At 38.9% G+C, this 15230-nt stretch overlaps 1 protein-coding gene across 6 annotated transcripts in view; it reads left to right on the forward strand.

The window, feature by feature from the left end:
* NDUFAF6 (NADH:ubiquinone oxidoreductase complex assembly factor 6) overlaps window positions 1–13477 on the forward strand; it is an 18705-nt gene extending 5228 nt beyond the window's left edge. For 2 of the 6 annotated variants that reach the window (XM_065668624.1, XM_065668626.1), the window contains 6 exons: window positions 4790–4846; window positions 6289–6391; window positions 7900–8033; window positions 9727–9828; window positions 12772–12828; window positions 13330–13477. In XM_065668624.1, coding sequence (XP_065524696.1) covers window positions 4790–4846; window positions 6289–6391; window positions 7900–8033; window positions 9727–9828; window positions 12772–12828; window positions 13330–13458 — 582 coding nt within the window. In that variant the 3' untranslated portion in view covers window positions 13459–13477. Of the gene's footprint in view, window positions 1–2; window positions 2513–4789; window positions 4847–6288; window positions 6392–7899; window positions 8034–9726; window positions 12187–12771; window positions 12829–13329 lie in introns of those variants that run through there. The other 4 variants (XM_065668625.1, XM_065668627.1, XM_065668628.1 and 1 more) reach the window with 3 other exon arrangements.
* Window positions 13478–15230: the final 1753 nt, after the last annotated feature.

The raw sequence follows: 15230 nt of genomic DNA on the forward strand, positions 1-15230 counted from the left end.
CTACAGTTCACTTAACTAAAATATTACTGTGGAAAATGATGACATCATTTTGTGTGTGCTGTCTTGTATAGTTAATAGCATTATTTTATCTAAAAAAGTGTAAATTATTCTTGTGTCTGTGTCCGACGTTGTAAATTGCTGACAACCAAAGAGCAGAGTTGAAGAAGAAGGATATTTAGGACCTAGTTGGAGGGTCAGACTTCTATGAACCATCTGCTTTTTTCTCTTCTGTTTAGGTGAAGGTCAGAGTAAATTGTGGTAAGCTGTAAACTGATACATAGTGAAGTGCATACGTATACTATCCTGAGCCAGTGCTAGTCCTGCCTGAGGAGATTAAGCTGTACAAAAGACAGGAGGCTAAGCACAGAGGCTGCCTAAAGAGATTAAGCTGTTCAAAAAGAAAGGAGGCTAAGCACAGAGGTTGAAGTAGCAAGTAGGGTATGAGGAAAAGCTCAAGACCTTCATATGCACTTACTGGGTAGTAGGGAGAATCTTGATACAGTCTTCTCCCATCAGGAGTTGCTTGATGACTTCTATTTGTGTATTATGTTTTGCACAGATCGTTTTGTATGCATTGTGTGACGGAGAATGTACCTGTGAACTTAATGAATTGAGTAACAGGGAATGTACTTGCAAACTGAACAGTGTATTTTTACCAAATGCCCGGGTTTTGCAGGCACTAGAAGTTCATAAAGTACACTTGCAGATCTGTTCTTCTGCTGCTCATGACCAAAGAAAGAGAGACTTTCTTCCAAAATTTTGTTTCTAGTTAGTATCGTCATTGGTAAGTTTGATGGATGATTGAAGGTCTGACGGCAGTGTAAGTGGATTTTCCCTTGATGCTGATACAGAGCCACATAATAATGTAGTTGGTTGGGCTCTCTTCTTATCGTCTAGTCAAACTTGTCACTCAAAGGTAACATCAAACTTAGATCAGGTTGTCAGGGTCACACTGATTTAAGTTTTAATTTCCTCATGGGTGGAAATTCCATACATTGCTAACTTGGCATCTTAGGGCCCTGCAAGTCTTAGAACCTTCAAAATGAGTACCTTAAGGCCTCTATAAGACCAGAACTTGCATTTAAACTAAAGATCTATGAGCTCCTGAACAGGAAAAGCTGCTCTTTGTCTAGATCTCAATAGCTGAATACAGTTGACATAAATCTTGTAGGTAGGTTTATGGGCCTGCTGAAAAACAGGCAGTGAAATGTCTAGTCTTCACCCAAGTATTCATCTGCATTGTTTCTGTTATGATCCTGTGAAAAGCAGGACACTTACTGTAATGCTGGATTAGAACAACGCAGTTCCTGTGGGATTAGAACATTTCACATCCACTCTGCTGCACTTCTGAGACCACAAAAATGAGGCCTTTTCAAATCCTCTTTCAGTGATTTTGGCAATGCTGAAACTGTGGCCTCTCCCTGACTCTTCCGCCTTCAAATGTGAAATAAAGCATAAGTGAGCATTTGTTCCTGTCTGTCAACACACACGTTTAGATTAAATTGGGATTTAAACAAGATACACTTTGTTTGACTAAGAGAAAACATCAGTAAAGCCAAGAAGTAAAATAAAACACCTGTTACAGTCACTTTTAGGAGGACCAGACCTATTCATAGGTGTCTCCAGCTCATACAGTTAGAATGAAGACTCGCAAATGTTGTGAACGTTTTTATGGGATTATGGGAGTTGAAGATGCACCTAGGGTGATATTTTAATGCAAGCATTAAAATGCAGATTTGGTCATTTGGCATGTCAATCTTTGTGTGCCTTTGCTTTTTATTTCCTTCTTTCTGTCTCTCTTCCAGCATATGGCAAGCTTCCCAGGAAAAAAACTGTTCTCTCCCAAAATGCTTTTGTCTTCTTTCCAAGGAGGAACTTGCTTTACTGTAGCTTAATTTAATTTCTGAAGATATCCTCTCATGTAGCTGTCTGATTGAGTGGGTTAGGTACAAGTTAGTTTTGGGTATGACTGTATATATTCTCTGGACCAGTTTTAATTTCAGGCTGCTCGTGTGCATATCCATGTGTGGGGGGGGTGTTTTAATGCCCAGACAGTCTCTGAGCAGAGGCCTTGCCAAGGCCAACCTCCCTCCCAGTTTAATTGCTGAGCATGATGTCATATGGTGTGGAATATACCTTTGGTCAGTCAGGATCAGCTGTCTCAACCGTGTTGCCTCCCAGATCCTTGTGCACCCCCAGCCTGCTCACTGGTGGGGTGGTGTGAGCAGCCCAAAAGGCCTTGAAGTTGTGTAAGCACTGCTCAGCAGTAACAAAAACGTCAGTGTGTTGTCAACACCATTTTCAGCACAAATCCAGAACATTGCCCCACATAAGCTACTATGAAGAAATCTAATTCTATCCCAGCCAAAACCAGTACAACACTGAAATAGGAACCATTCATATATTGAGGTATCAGTTGCAGCCCTTTCCAACAGCTGACTGCCAGTCATACTCCTTTCTCACAAAACAGAAAATTGATTTTGAAGTGGAAGAAAGAATTGGCCTATGTCTGGTAAGATTTCACTTCACATATGATTTCCCTAAAGGAAGACCAATATAAGACAATCCAAACAGAACTGGTTATGAAAGGAGGTACTGGAAAATAATTCAGAAAGTGTTTCTAGGAGCTGTGGTAGCTTTGAATGCTGCAGAGTGCTGGACCGAACTAACAATCCAACCTGAGCTGGTGATCTTTGCACTCAGGCTGTGATTTTATTTGTACATTTCAGCGAATACCCAGGAATGACCAGTTTGAAGAGTGTGGCTTTCCAAATGTTCTAGGGTGTTACTGCAGTTCTTAGAAAGAAAGGTTTGGAAAGACACGTGGGCTCACAAGTATTGCAGAGCTGTTAATAGAATTTAGGACGTCTTTTGCACAGCAGATTTTATGTGCACTCTTTTCATACTGTTGAGTTTGTGTGAGGATAATTTTGAATTTCCAGAATAAATACTGATTTATCACGTTAAATATGTTCCTGAAGTTTTGTATATATCAGAATACTCACATTCAGATTCCAAGAGTTCTATGCACTAGTGAAGTATATAAGTAATCTTTAATAGTATTTCTAGGATTATTAATAGTTCATCTCTCAATGACTTTAATATGAACTTATATAACAGCTGTATGATACTCGTTCTTACTTATCTGTCCATTTTTAACATATGAAGAATGAGACCTAATTCTCCATTTCTGTGTAAGAAGCCAATTTCTGAAACTTGAAAAACGAGGACCAGTGTGTTTGAATGAAGGCGACTCAAAATAGATATAATGTACAAATCGGGCAGTTTAGGAGAACTCAGTTCCATGCTTTAAGTCTTGACCTGTGACTGTTTGAAGGATTTAATTTACAAAATAATACTCAAGACGAGCAAGTGAGAAGCACAACTGATGTTTGTAGCGATAGAATTTGCCTTTTCACATACCAGGTGCTTCCTCAAGCAGATTTTCTGTAGTCAACAAGATCTGTTCTTGATGAACCTTGAAAAAATGTTTACAAATATAGCGGATGTAAAGAAGAAGTTGAAAGTGAGCTGTAAAGGCTGAGATTGGGAGAAATCTGCTCCATACGTTTTGTTTATAAATACTGCATGTGTGATTGCAGCCTTTCTGACAATGTGGTCTGCAAAATTCAGCCTGTGTAAGTAAGAGGATTGAAGGTGAATTATATAGAATGCAGTGGTGTAGGAAGAATCACAGAATCACAGAATCCCAAGGGTTGGAAGGGACCTAAAAAGATCATCTAGTCCAACCCCCCTGCAAGAGCAGGGTAACCTACAGTACATCACACAGGAACTTGTCCAGGCGGGCCTTGAATATCTCCAGTGTAGGAGACTCCACAACCCCCCTGGGCAACCTGTTCCAGTGCTCTGTCACTCTTACAGTAAAGAAGTTCTTCCTGATGTTAACGTGGAACTTCCTATGTTCCAGTTTACACCCATTGCCCCATGTCCTATCACTGGATATCACTGAAAAAAGCCTAGCTCCATCATCCTGACACCTACCCTTTACATATTTGTAAACATTGATGAGGTCACCCCTCAGTCTCTTCTTCTCCAAGCTAAAGAGACCCAGCTCCCTCAGCCTCTCCTCATAAGGGAGATGTTCCACTCCCTTAATCATCTTTGTGGCTCTGCGCTGGACTCCTTCAAGCAATTCCCTGTCCCTCTTGAACAGAGGGGCCCAGAACTGGACGCAATATTCCAGATGCGGCCTCACCAAGGCTGAGTAGAGGAAAGTCAAATACAAGATAAGAGCTAGAAAAAGAGTGTGGAAATATGAGATGCTGTGGGATAGTTTTTTTAATAAGCCCATGATATTGAATATTATATGACTTGATTGAATGCTGTCTTTACAGTACATATTGGTATGTCATACTGATGTTTTCGTGAAAATTCACAGGGGAAGTGTTTTTATTGCTTGTCTCTCAAGGAACCTGTGTTCTCTTTGGAAAGTGAACATAGTTCACTTTCCAAAACAAGTGAACAAGTATTCTGTGGGAATGTATGACTCCATAAAAGAATAAATTACTTCAAAAAAATAAAAAAGTGAGATGTCGCTGCACTGTTTTGATGTCCAACATTGCGGCTTTTGTGTGCAACAGCTTGTAACAAAGCCAGTTGAAAATTTTTGTATCTGAAGAAGATTCTAAGTTTCCTTTTTGATCTAACCCAGTAAATACTATCCTGGTAAGAAAAGGCTTCTCTAAAATATGTTTCAGCCTTCATTCAGAATGCAGTACTGCCATCACTTTGTGTACATTAATACGGATGTATTATTGGTAATTTTCAGGCTGTCAAGAGGCATAACTTGACTAAAATGTGGTTTATGAAGATCATTGATGAAAGAGTAAGTATTTACCGTTCAAAGTGTGATTCTGGTTTTAGTCATAGTAGGGGTTTTCCCCCTTATTTTTGTTTGCTTGTGGGTAAAACAAAAGCTTAAATAATTACTCTTTTCCAGACAGTAGTGTTTCTGTTTAAGAATGGTACTGCTGTTATTTCCTTTTTGACACTTCCGCTCATAATTTCTGTTTTTATCTGGCCAAAATGGCTGATAGAATCCTCTGTTTATTTTTGCTTTAAAATAGATGTAGGTTTTGAGTCCACATTTTCTTGTCCTCTGCTCTGGTACTATCTGTGCTCATGTTTTCTGTTTGGTGGTCTCAATGGTTACCCCTAGGAGTAATCCATTGGGAATTATACTTAGATGCCTTTCTGTATGTAAGTGAGGGGAGTTCCATCCTATAGGATGAAGTAGTAAGTAAGGTCTCCACACACAACCGTTAAGAATTTTGGAAAACTACACTGCATTGACATTACCTTACTCTTCCTCACCAATTTTCTCACCATGTCAGTATTGCCCCTGAGTGGCCTTCTGTAGTGGTGAGCCATGGGTGTAAAACCTCAAAAATTAAATGACCTGTCTGCACCCTTCTGCCACACATTGCTGCTTCTCCTTAGCATGGCTGTGGAAATTTTTCTAAGCAATGCTGTAAATGAGAGCATTCCAATCACATTCATTTTAAAATGTCCACCCTTTTTCTAGGGAAAAATCTAAGAGGAACAGTTTCGCTTGTACAGTGGTGCTTGCAAGGGCAAGAATGAATAGCTGAGGGCAGGGGTTTCTTAAGCTAGCTTTTCTGCTAAAGTTAGTGTCTCATGAAGATATACCTTGAGTCAGTTACTTGTGGAGTGTTGTTCCTATTTCAGAGGGTTTTTTTTATTGTAAGACCAGTGTGATTTAACAACAAAAGCAACGAGGGCAGGAAAAATGATGAAGGATGTTATGGTTTTGGATGTATTTGCATATGACTTTGAAACGTGTGTGTATTCTATGATTTATTTTGGTGCATGTTTTAAAAAATGCATCCCTATTTATATAAATTTCTTTGTGCTTCTCATGAAAATTACGTATTAAAATTGGCAACCCCATAGTGTAAGAGTATCACGTGATGCTTTCTTCTGACTGTATCCTTTTTTATGAAGAATTCTGATTTCTTCTTGTTGCAAGTTACATTTGTTCTAGTAACCAGACTTGGGCTGCAGTTGTATGTAGTTAGTAGTTATTTGGTTATATTAGACTTGCTATAACTACTTCTGTCTGTGTTTATGCTCTCTCTCTTAATTTTGTCCTTTTGTTTTTCTAATAGTGAAGTAGGCTGACACAACTGTATTAATAAACGTGTGCAAACAGCAGTTCTGTTTACATTTCACTGAAGTTCTGTATTACAGAATGTGATATTAACAAATAAAATAATGTAATAATATGTAATATTGTTCATATTATAGGAGAAGAATTTGGATGACAGGCCGTACCGTAACATCCAGGAGCTTGAAAAGTATGCCGAGAACACTCAGAGTGCTCTCTTGTACCTCACCTTGGAAATGCTGGGTAGGCAATTTCCCCTTTTAGATTTTGTTGATGACTCTGAGTGCAGGTACAATATTTACTGGTGTTTATAAGAAGTCCACTCCTTTTCCACCAGAGTTTAATTTCAGAAGAAGTTGTTTCAGGTGATACTTCAGTTATCTTTTGAATGCTCAACCATAAATCTGGAATCGTACCACACCTGTCCTAGAACTTTATACTTTCCTTAGGAGCTGCACAGTGGAAAGTTCATTGAAGTGCAACTTCCTACTGCTGTGTTGTTTCTTTGTTTTCTCTTTTCTTGCTCCTTGTGGTAAATTCCACTCTTCACCATATTTTCTGTTTGTCCCACTTGTCAGAACACCAAGTGCTGTAGTTTATTCTGCAGCTTTTCTTCTGTATTGCAGTGATATATACACTGCTTATCTTGAAACAGCTGACTTCCCAACTTTCTTTGCTTATGATGTACATTTGAGTCTGAATCCTCTCCTCTTCCCGAAAGTAGGTTAGCTCTCAATGATTGAATAGCTAGGAAAAATGCAACAAAGATGATAGGACCCTTGTGATTAAGAGCTACTATCTGTGTCATGTCTAATAGAAGAGTCACAGAATGGGAAAGAACTTCATTTGCAGTGGAGAAAAGGATATTCTTTTAGGTGTCTGTTGCATTGTGGAAGTATTCTGTGTATGACTTCAGATGTATAAGAAAGGTGAGAATTATTATTATTTAGTAGTATTTAGTATTGTAGTAGCAATGTATTCCTCTTCCTTAGCACACTAGTCTGATGGAAGGCCAATGCTGCAGTTAAAACAGCTTAAAAAGAAAAAGAGATATGGTGAGCACATTCTTTGGAAGAAATGAGGAACCTCTCTCTTAACATCTGATGTTCACTTCCTCAGTATGAAATCAGTTAAATGTTGTGTCTTTCTGAACATCTGGCAGAGAAATGTTAATTTTACATTGCTTTGGTGATCAGATTCAATTTGCCATGCTACTGCCTCATTGCCCCTGACAGCACAAGGGAGGCAGCAGAAATACAGGTTTGGGGCAGGGGACATAGCTGTAGGACCATTCTCTTGGGTTTCAGTATACTGCTGAATAGGTTGCAGCTAATCATGAAACCATGCTGTAAGCATTAATGCTTGTCAGGAATCTTACACTTGAATTATTCTTCCGGCAGGAAAAACAGTTCTTGGAATACTGTTATCCTGGGAAAAGACATGACAATGAACATGTGTATGTGTACTGATGTATTGTATCTGAGTAGGTGCCACCCTGCTAACTATACCCTTTGCAGAAACTGCAGCAAGCTAAGAGATATCTTGCTCCTGAATATGGAAGTCAATGAATTTACCTGCTGCTTTGCAACTCTGAGATGAGATCTCAAGGCAATTTATGAACATAGACAGTTTTAGCATGGACCAATGCACTGAGCTTTCCTCAAATACGACTGTGATACACATCAGGAAAGACTGTACCCCTCAAAAGTCCTGGCAGAATGTTTCTAAACATATTATTTCTGCCATTTCAGGTGTGAGGAACGTCAATGCTGACCATGCAGCCAGTCACATTGGGAAAGCGCAAGGCATAGTTACCTGTTTAAGGGCAACTCCATATCACTGTACAAGACAAAAGGTCTTTCTTCCCATGGACATTTGTATGTTGGTAAGAGAAACAAGTTGTCTGGAATTGCAAAGGATAGTGTTTCTGACTGTGTCTCTCAATGCTAGATACGAGATAATAGATTATTAGGCCAGAAACAAAATGTGAAGAAAATTAATGTGTAGAAATGCCTGTATGGAATGGTGCCTTTTTTTGTTGTTGCTTTGCTTTATTTTGGATTTTTTACCTTTTTTCTTTTCCTATCCCCATGAAGGAAGCACTGTGAGAAATCTTACTTCTGAAACACATCCTTGGGTTTCTCTTTGCTGTCTTTCCATAAGTGTGCTGATGGATTTGGGTGTTTCTGGGGGCTTGTTTTGTTTTGTTTTTGTTACATATTTGAGAGCTTGAAGCATACATTCCGTATATTGCTGTGTGAGATGGTGTGGTCCTGCAAATTCTGCAGTTCAAACTGTATACTTAATTTGCATTGAAATTTGGCAGATCTTGCAATTTGAGTAAAATGTGATTAAAGATTAAAATGTTTAATTAATATTCTTTAGCTAGATCTGTAGGTATCTTAGCTGTTACTCCCTCATCTCCAGTCTTTAAACATTAATGCTGTTCTTTTTATTTTTAACCAAAATGTATACAATTATGGTGATGCTTAAGGCTGCTTAAGGCAGTTGTGTTAGTATTTTCTGACTGTTGTTTCAATACAAGTGAAAGGTTTAATTTGAAGTTTAGTAGTTTAGGCCACTGAAAAAACATAGATACTAATACCGGTAAGAGTTATAAGGCTGCAGTAAGTAACTGCACCCTACTTTCAGTCCTTCTGGAGCTGGATGGTCTGGAAGGCCTTCCAAGTATTTAGCTTTTCAAACATAGCCTGAAAATTCACAGTCATTGCTTGCCACGGAAGGTGTTTTACAGTGAAACTGTAAAAACAGCTTGCATCCCTTCTGTGCAGACTGAGCATCCTGTAAGCATTTCAGCTGCTGGCAAGTGTCACAGAGTTCTGGAGTCTCTGCCTCCTTTGAGGCCTACCTGTCTGCCTCTATACAGCTTTCATATGTCTGAGTGTGGTTGAGAACAGGCAACTGATGCAGTTCTGATATACCAGATTATGTCTTATATTGGTCAAAGATTATGATCAAAGAATAAGTCTGGGGTTGGTTATTTTTTTTGGGGGGTGGGGTTTTTGGTGGTTCTGTTTTTTTGGTTTGGTTATGGCAGTGGGTTTGTTTGGATTTAGTTTTGGTTGGTTGGTTTGGTTCGGGTTTTTTAGGTTGGGGTTTTTTTTGACAGGCTTGGAGGTGCACAGTGAGTGATCCCAAGATAATGACTTACCTCATAAGCCAGCATGGGTTCTGTGTTAGCTGTTACTGGCATTTTCTGCCTAATACTGATTCTTGGATTCTGGTTTTAAATACTGAGCATCTAAACTGATTTAAATTCCTGAAACTTTAAAATCTGACTTGGTATCTGGCTGACCACAGAGTCTTCAGGGGACAAATTCATGCAGAGAGAGTCTGTACCAACTGTTCTCTTTGTTAACTTGGTATTTTTTTCCCAAGTGACTGACCAAAAAATGCCTTGGGGAATTAAAAAGGAAAGAGCAGTGGTAAAGCATTTAGACTGTTTCAGTCTTGTGTCATTAGTTCAGTTGCTGGGACAGGATTTTGAGAAACTAAAATGGAAACTTGGATATTTATTGAGGGGTTTTTATCTTTCTGATTTTCCTTCCTATGTCTAGCATGGAGTTTCACAAGAGGATTTCATAAGAGGCAAGCAAGAGAAAAATGTGAGAGATGTAATTTATGACATTGCCAGCCAGGCCCATATTCATCTAGAACATGTGAGCTTCCTTCTCGTTTATTTAATTAAGCATAATTGATTCTAGGCTTCACAAAGCATTGTGTATGTGTTGTTAGAAGACTTAGAGCTGCACCTTGGACTTCAGATATTTTACTTTTAATTACTTTGATGGTTTAAGTAACAAAAAACTCCAAATCAAACCAGCAGAAACAACCACACAAACCCTTTAAATATTACAGCTACTTCTGTTGGAGTATTATATTTATCTGTATGTACAGGAGGCAGTTTACTTACAGCCAGGTCCAATTGCATGTGTATAAATAGTGCTTAAAAGCCTTATTACTGGGAGGGAAACTTCAAGCAGACTTTTCTAAATGCAGCTATGTGCCAGCAAGGAATCAGCACCATAGAAAGCATTTCTGAATATGGTATTTCACAGCACAGGGGAATGGCTGCCAGGAAAGCAGAGCATGTTGCCTTTAACTGCTGGTTAGTGTCTGTGGGAGCAGGGATTCATTCTCTAACATGACCAGCCATGCTCAAAGCTATGTTGGGAAAGGTACTTTCTGTTCATTTCTTTCCTGGCTCACATCCAAATGAATTAAGGAAAACTTTATTTGCTTGGGACAGTGGATAATGATTCTTGGAGAGCTGCAGAGTCCTATCCTATTTTTCTTTTATGCTCTTATTTTAGCTACATTCTGAATTGCTTGTTGGTACATAATACAAAAGCAAAAGAATGTTGTGTCAGCAATGCTGTGTCTACCTTTATATGGAAAACTTGCAAGAACTACTGTAGAGAGTTTATAGCTACAACTACATGCACGCTTGATGCTTCCAATATGAAAAGATACCACTTCAAAGTAAAGAAATGCCAGATTTATCTCTCCATTTACAACTTTAATATAATCCTCAATTATAGCATTAAGCTGTGATCACAGTATTTTATGCAGTAGAGATGGAAGGGCCCTTCTTGATTTTTCTGAAGGTAAGATGAGGCATGCCTGGTTTCTTCAGTCAGCGATTAGTTAGTTGATGTTTTTATTTTTTGATAATACTATGTAGCCTTGGGCTTTATTTTTAATGCAGACTATTTATAATTTGCATTTAATGCATACCTGTTCATGTCATTTCACCCGATGCCTCAGTTTTGTTGTCACATGCTCAAGGAAACTGTTTATTTCACTTAGAAGCAGGGAACAGAGTTGAGAAAAATGCAGCGTCAGAACTGTCCACTTTGTCTTTTTTTTGTTGCCCACCCCTCAACCTGTAATGCACAATATATAAAACCTATTGACTTTGGCTGCAACTGTGGCTTTCAAAAATTCCAGTGCTTGGCCTGAAATGCCTCATATCAGGGATAGGAGGCATGGAAAATGAGCAGTGTGTATTTCTTGTCCAGGTGTTTAAGATGTGGTCGATGGTATTGCATGGAAACTTTGGGCAGAAGCAGGGAGAGAATTCGGTTCTTCAGAGCCTTTCAGCTAATTTGATAATTCCTAGTGCACTGGTGCCCTGGCTCCCAGCATGCAAAACCAACTTCTGAAGAGAACAGGCAGAACCTTGCCCCCCTTTATTCCCACTCCATTCCTAGAGCCCTGCCCATGTTATGCACTGGGAGGGTCCCATGGAAAATATGCAGTGTGATCATCTAATTACAGACTACACAGAAAAAGTATAAACACAAGGAAGGCAGATTAGGGCAGCATTAGCATTTTATTCAGCTGAATGTTGATCTTGGCAACCCCCCCTTTTTTTTTTAATGGATGGGTTCTATCATCTTAGTTAAAATACAAAAAATCCTGTGTGAATACATGCCTCCAGCCTCCAGCATCATCAGCGAAGAATAATTGATGGTGCAAGATCTCTAGAGTGTGCACGTGAACTGGCAATAACTGGCAGTAATAACAGGGTATTAACCTCCTTGATAATCGGATGGTCTTTGTTAATGCAAGGATAAAGATACTTTCTCCCCTAATGGATGAAATAGGCTTTTGCTGGCAACATTTGCTGAGTATTTCAGGACTTTAGGTGAATGTAATGGGTTGCTGACTCTGAACGCATCTATTCTCCTGTATAAAATCACTGTCTTCTTTTGCCTGAGGGTCTTCTCAGCCATTTGCCCTCTGTCTTCGTTGGAATTTCAGGGTAGGGTAAAGTTTAAACTTGCAGAGAGGTTTCAACAATCTCAGCATTTGTTTCACAGACCACATAGTTTGGAGGATGAGGGTAACAGTTACCAGCCCCATTTCACAGTCAGAAGAAATATAATCCTCACATGCTAATTTAAGTCTCAGCAATATTATGTGAAGTATACTGTAGTAATGTGGCACTTAGTGGAGAGTGTGGTCAGCTCTTCCTGATACTGCGACTGATGACCAGCAGAGGGCAAAGTAAGGTAAGGAAGATTGCAGTTTTCTTTAGGAAGTGTGGGGTTTCTTAGAATAAAAGCATGTAATAAAAGTGCTCTGTCAGTCCCACAATGATCCCTTCAGAAGCCTGCATATACATTTACATGTTCCACCTCTTTCTTTTAAGCATCCCTCCTTTTGGCTTTTTATATTTATCTCAATTATGCTAGATCATTATGGACTCAATTTACCAAGGGGGGGAGGGTTAAACTGTAGTTATTAAATCAGATGGAACTTGGAACTTTGTTGGAATAAGGGATGCCAATTTACATTGGTTTATTATACGTAAACTGTAAGATTGTCAAACCATACAAGAATTTTAGCAGGCCTCTCCCAGTATTGCATATATTTGTAATTCCTTTTGTATGCAGTGAGGGATGGTGCTGGCTTGCACATAATGAAAAATTATAGTTTCAGTATGTCAAAATAAAGAGGGACAGAGCCTGTAATGCAGTCTATTGCCTCTAACCATTATATATAGTACTTGATGTTTAATGTGACGTGTTAAATTCTCCTTGTAAGTATGTTTGGTTTTGTTTTTCTTTCTCCCACCTCACCCCATTTACTTCCAGGCTAGATCTTTCAGTAAGAAAGTTCCCGTGAAGGCATATCCTGCTTTTTTCTGTACGGTGGGTGTGATACAATGCACTCTTTAAGTGATGGACTCCTTTCTGTGCTAGTATGTTTGTGAAGAGTATGAAATTGAGCATGGTTAACTAATGCTTCCTGTGTCTGGTCTGGGGGAGGACGTAATCTCTAAAACTTGTGAAAATCGTAATGCTTGCTTGAGGAACCTCATGGTTTTGATCAACACTTCTAATTCTTCTGTAACTATATCATTGCACCCAAGATGTCTGCATATTCATAGACCGTTGTTCTGAAGCAGGGGCCCAATAATCTTGTCTATTTTTAGAATTTGCTGTTTGGTCTAATAAAGGATAATGCTTCTCTTCACAAAACCTGCTTTTTATATATCCTTTAAATGTGATGGTTATGCTACCGCTTAATAAAACAGGCAGATCATCAGGCCTTTTTGCATTTCCTCATTTGGTTTCATGTATTGCTTTCTAAACTTAATGCCATTTTGTTGTGTGCACCATATGAATTAAGCTTTTTTTCTTCTTTTCTAGGTTGCTTTAGATGATTATTTATATAATGTGCGAAAAGTGGACTTCAATATATTTCATCCAAGCTTACAAAGGAAGAGTACATTATTACCATTGCATTTATATATTAGATCTTGGAAAAAAAAATATTAAAGGTTTGGGTTTTTTTTAATATGGGTTCAGAGTGCTGAGTTTTTTCTTTAATGCCTTAACTTTATAGAATTGTTAAGTGTGTAACTTCACACTTCCGCAAAGTGGAGTTCATGGGAAACAGCAGATGCACATGAACTGTAGCTGTCAGCTTGCTGGCACTAGTTAAGTTTGTTCTTGGAATATTAGGCTGATATCTCTGCTTCACATGTCTGCCGAGTCATATGTCCCTGTCTGAGATTACTTTTCTTGTCTTTCCTGTAGTAACAGCAATATGACAGAATTCTTCTTGGACAAATTGTGTGCTAGTGGATACTTCTGACAGTTCTGACACTTTACTGAAGAAAAAATACAAAGACTGCTTTGTTTGTGCCCAAAAGCAGTCACAGTGAATGCTTTATAATCAATTAAGCAATTCTGTTTAGTGCAAAGAGCAGACTTCTTGCAAGTATTAATGATGCTTTATAGTTGGAGGAATGAGCACATATATTTGAATGCAAGAAAACTGTCAGAAAAAGCTTAAGCTGTTTCAATTATGTAGAACTTCAGACTGGTGAAATAGAGCTGTAGTACAGAAATCAGTTAACTGTGTGTTGAGATTGAGTGTTAAAGTGACTATAGGTAGTGGGAGGTAGCTTTGCAGCATAGGAAGAGAACCCTAACACTTGTTTATCTCCAGCTCAGCTTAAGGGTTTTTCACTCTGCTCTTGGCTTGGCTGTATCTTCCTCCTGGCCTCTTGACTCCCTGTTGTTGCCCACAGCTGCCATTTCAGTGTGGGTTCGACTGCCTCTTTGTTCATATTCACCATGCTGCTCAGGACACTCTCCTACATGGCTTCCGTGAATTCCTTTCCTTCAGTACTGTCAAGAAGCATATTCCTGAATGTTCCAGGTCATTTAAGTCCTCCCTCTATAAAGGTACTTCTCTGTATCTTTGGCGGGAAATTAGTGGGAGCTTTGTACTCTGCACCTCTTAGGATCAAGGTAAATGTTTCTGTTTGAATTGTTTTTTGGTAAAGTAATACTTCCAAACATCCAACTTGATTCAGCTGCACAAATCTGGTAGCTTATTCTGCCGTCATCCTTGTTCTAGCAAATAGCTGCTTTTCCCAGAGAACTGTTTCTTTAATCGGGGTTAATCTCCCCAGATGCTTGGTTGTATAACGGCATCCTGTATTTTGAGTGTACAGTGCCTCATCATGAACTTCTGAGAACAAGAATAATGGCTTTTTTTAATCACAGAAACTGTCAGCATGGTAGAAATCTTAGGAACCCAACATTAAATCCTTCATTTGGTGATTCTATTTTACATTTTTGAAGTTAGTTTGTGATACAGACCTTGGTTAATTCTGCAGTTTCCTGTTTCCGAGTAAGACATTTCTCTTTGAATTCGTTCAACTCAGGATCTTGGTTTCTGCATTACTAGAAGTGTAATAATCAGGGTTGTTAGGAACCACGAAAAACCTGTGTATACTATACTGGGAGAATCTTGTCTATTTTCTATAAGTAAAATCTCAACAGGCTCCCTACACTTCTCAGGTCAGCTCCTGTATCTTATCATTGCGGTTCTTGGATGTGGCAGAGACTGGTGAAAAGAAAACATTTCCTTCCTATGCAGGCATGGCAGCTATTCCTGTCAAACGAAGAGCAAAGGCCTGGGCTGTGTTGCTGTTACCAGGCCAGCTGCACATTCGCTCTGTTTATTTTGTATTCTGCAGAAAGCATTACAGATGTCTCTTTCTGTGTTTGGTCCTTGTTTTGTTCTGAGTGTGCTG

This window comes from Lathamus discolor, chromosome 2 (genome assembly GCF_037157495.1).
Source record: "Lathamus discolor isolate bLatDis1 chromosome 2, bLatDis1.hap1, whole genome shotgun sequence".
Classification (NCBI taxonomy): Eukaryota; Metazoa; Chordata; class Aves; order Psittaciformes; family Psittacidae; genus Lathamus; species Lathamus discolor.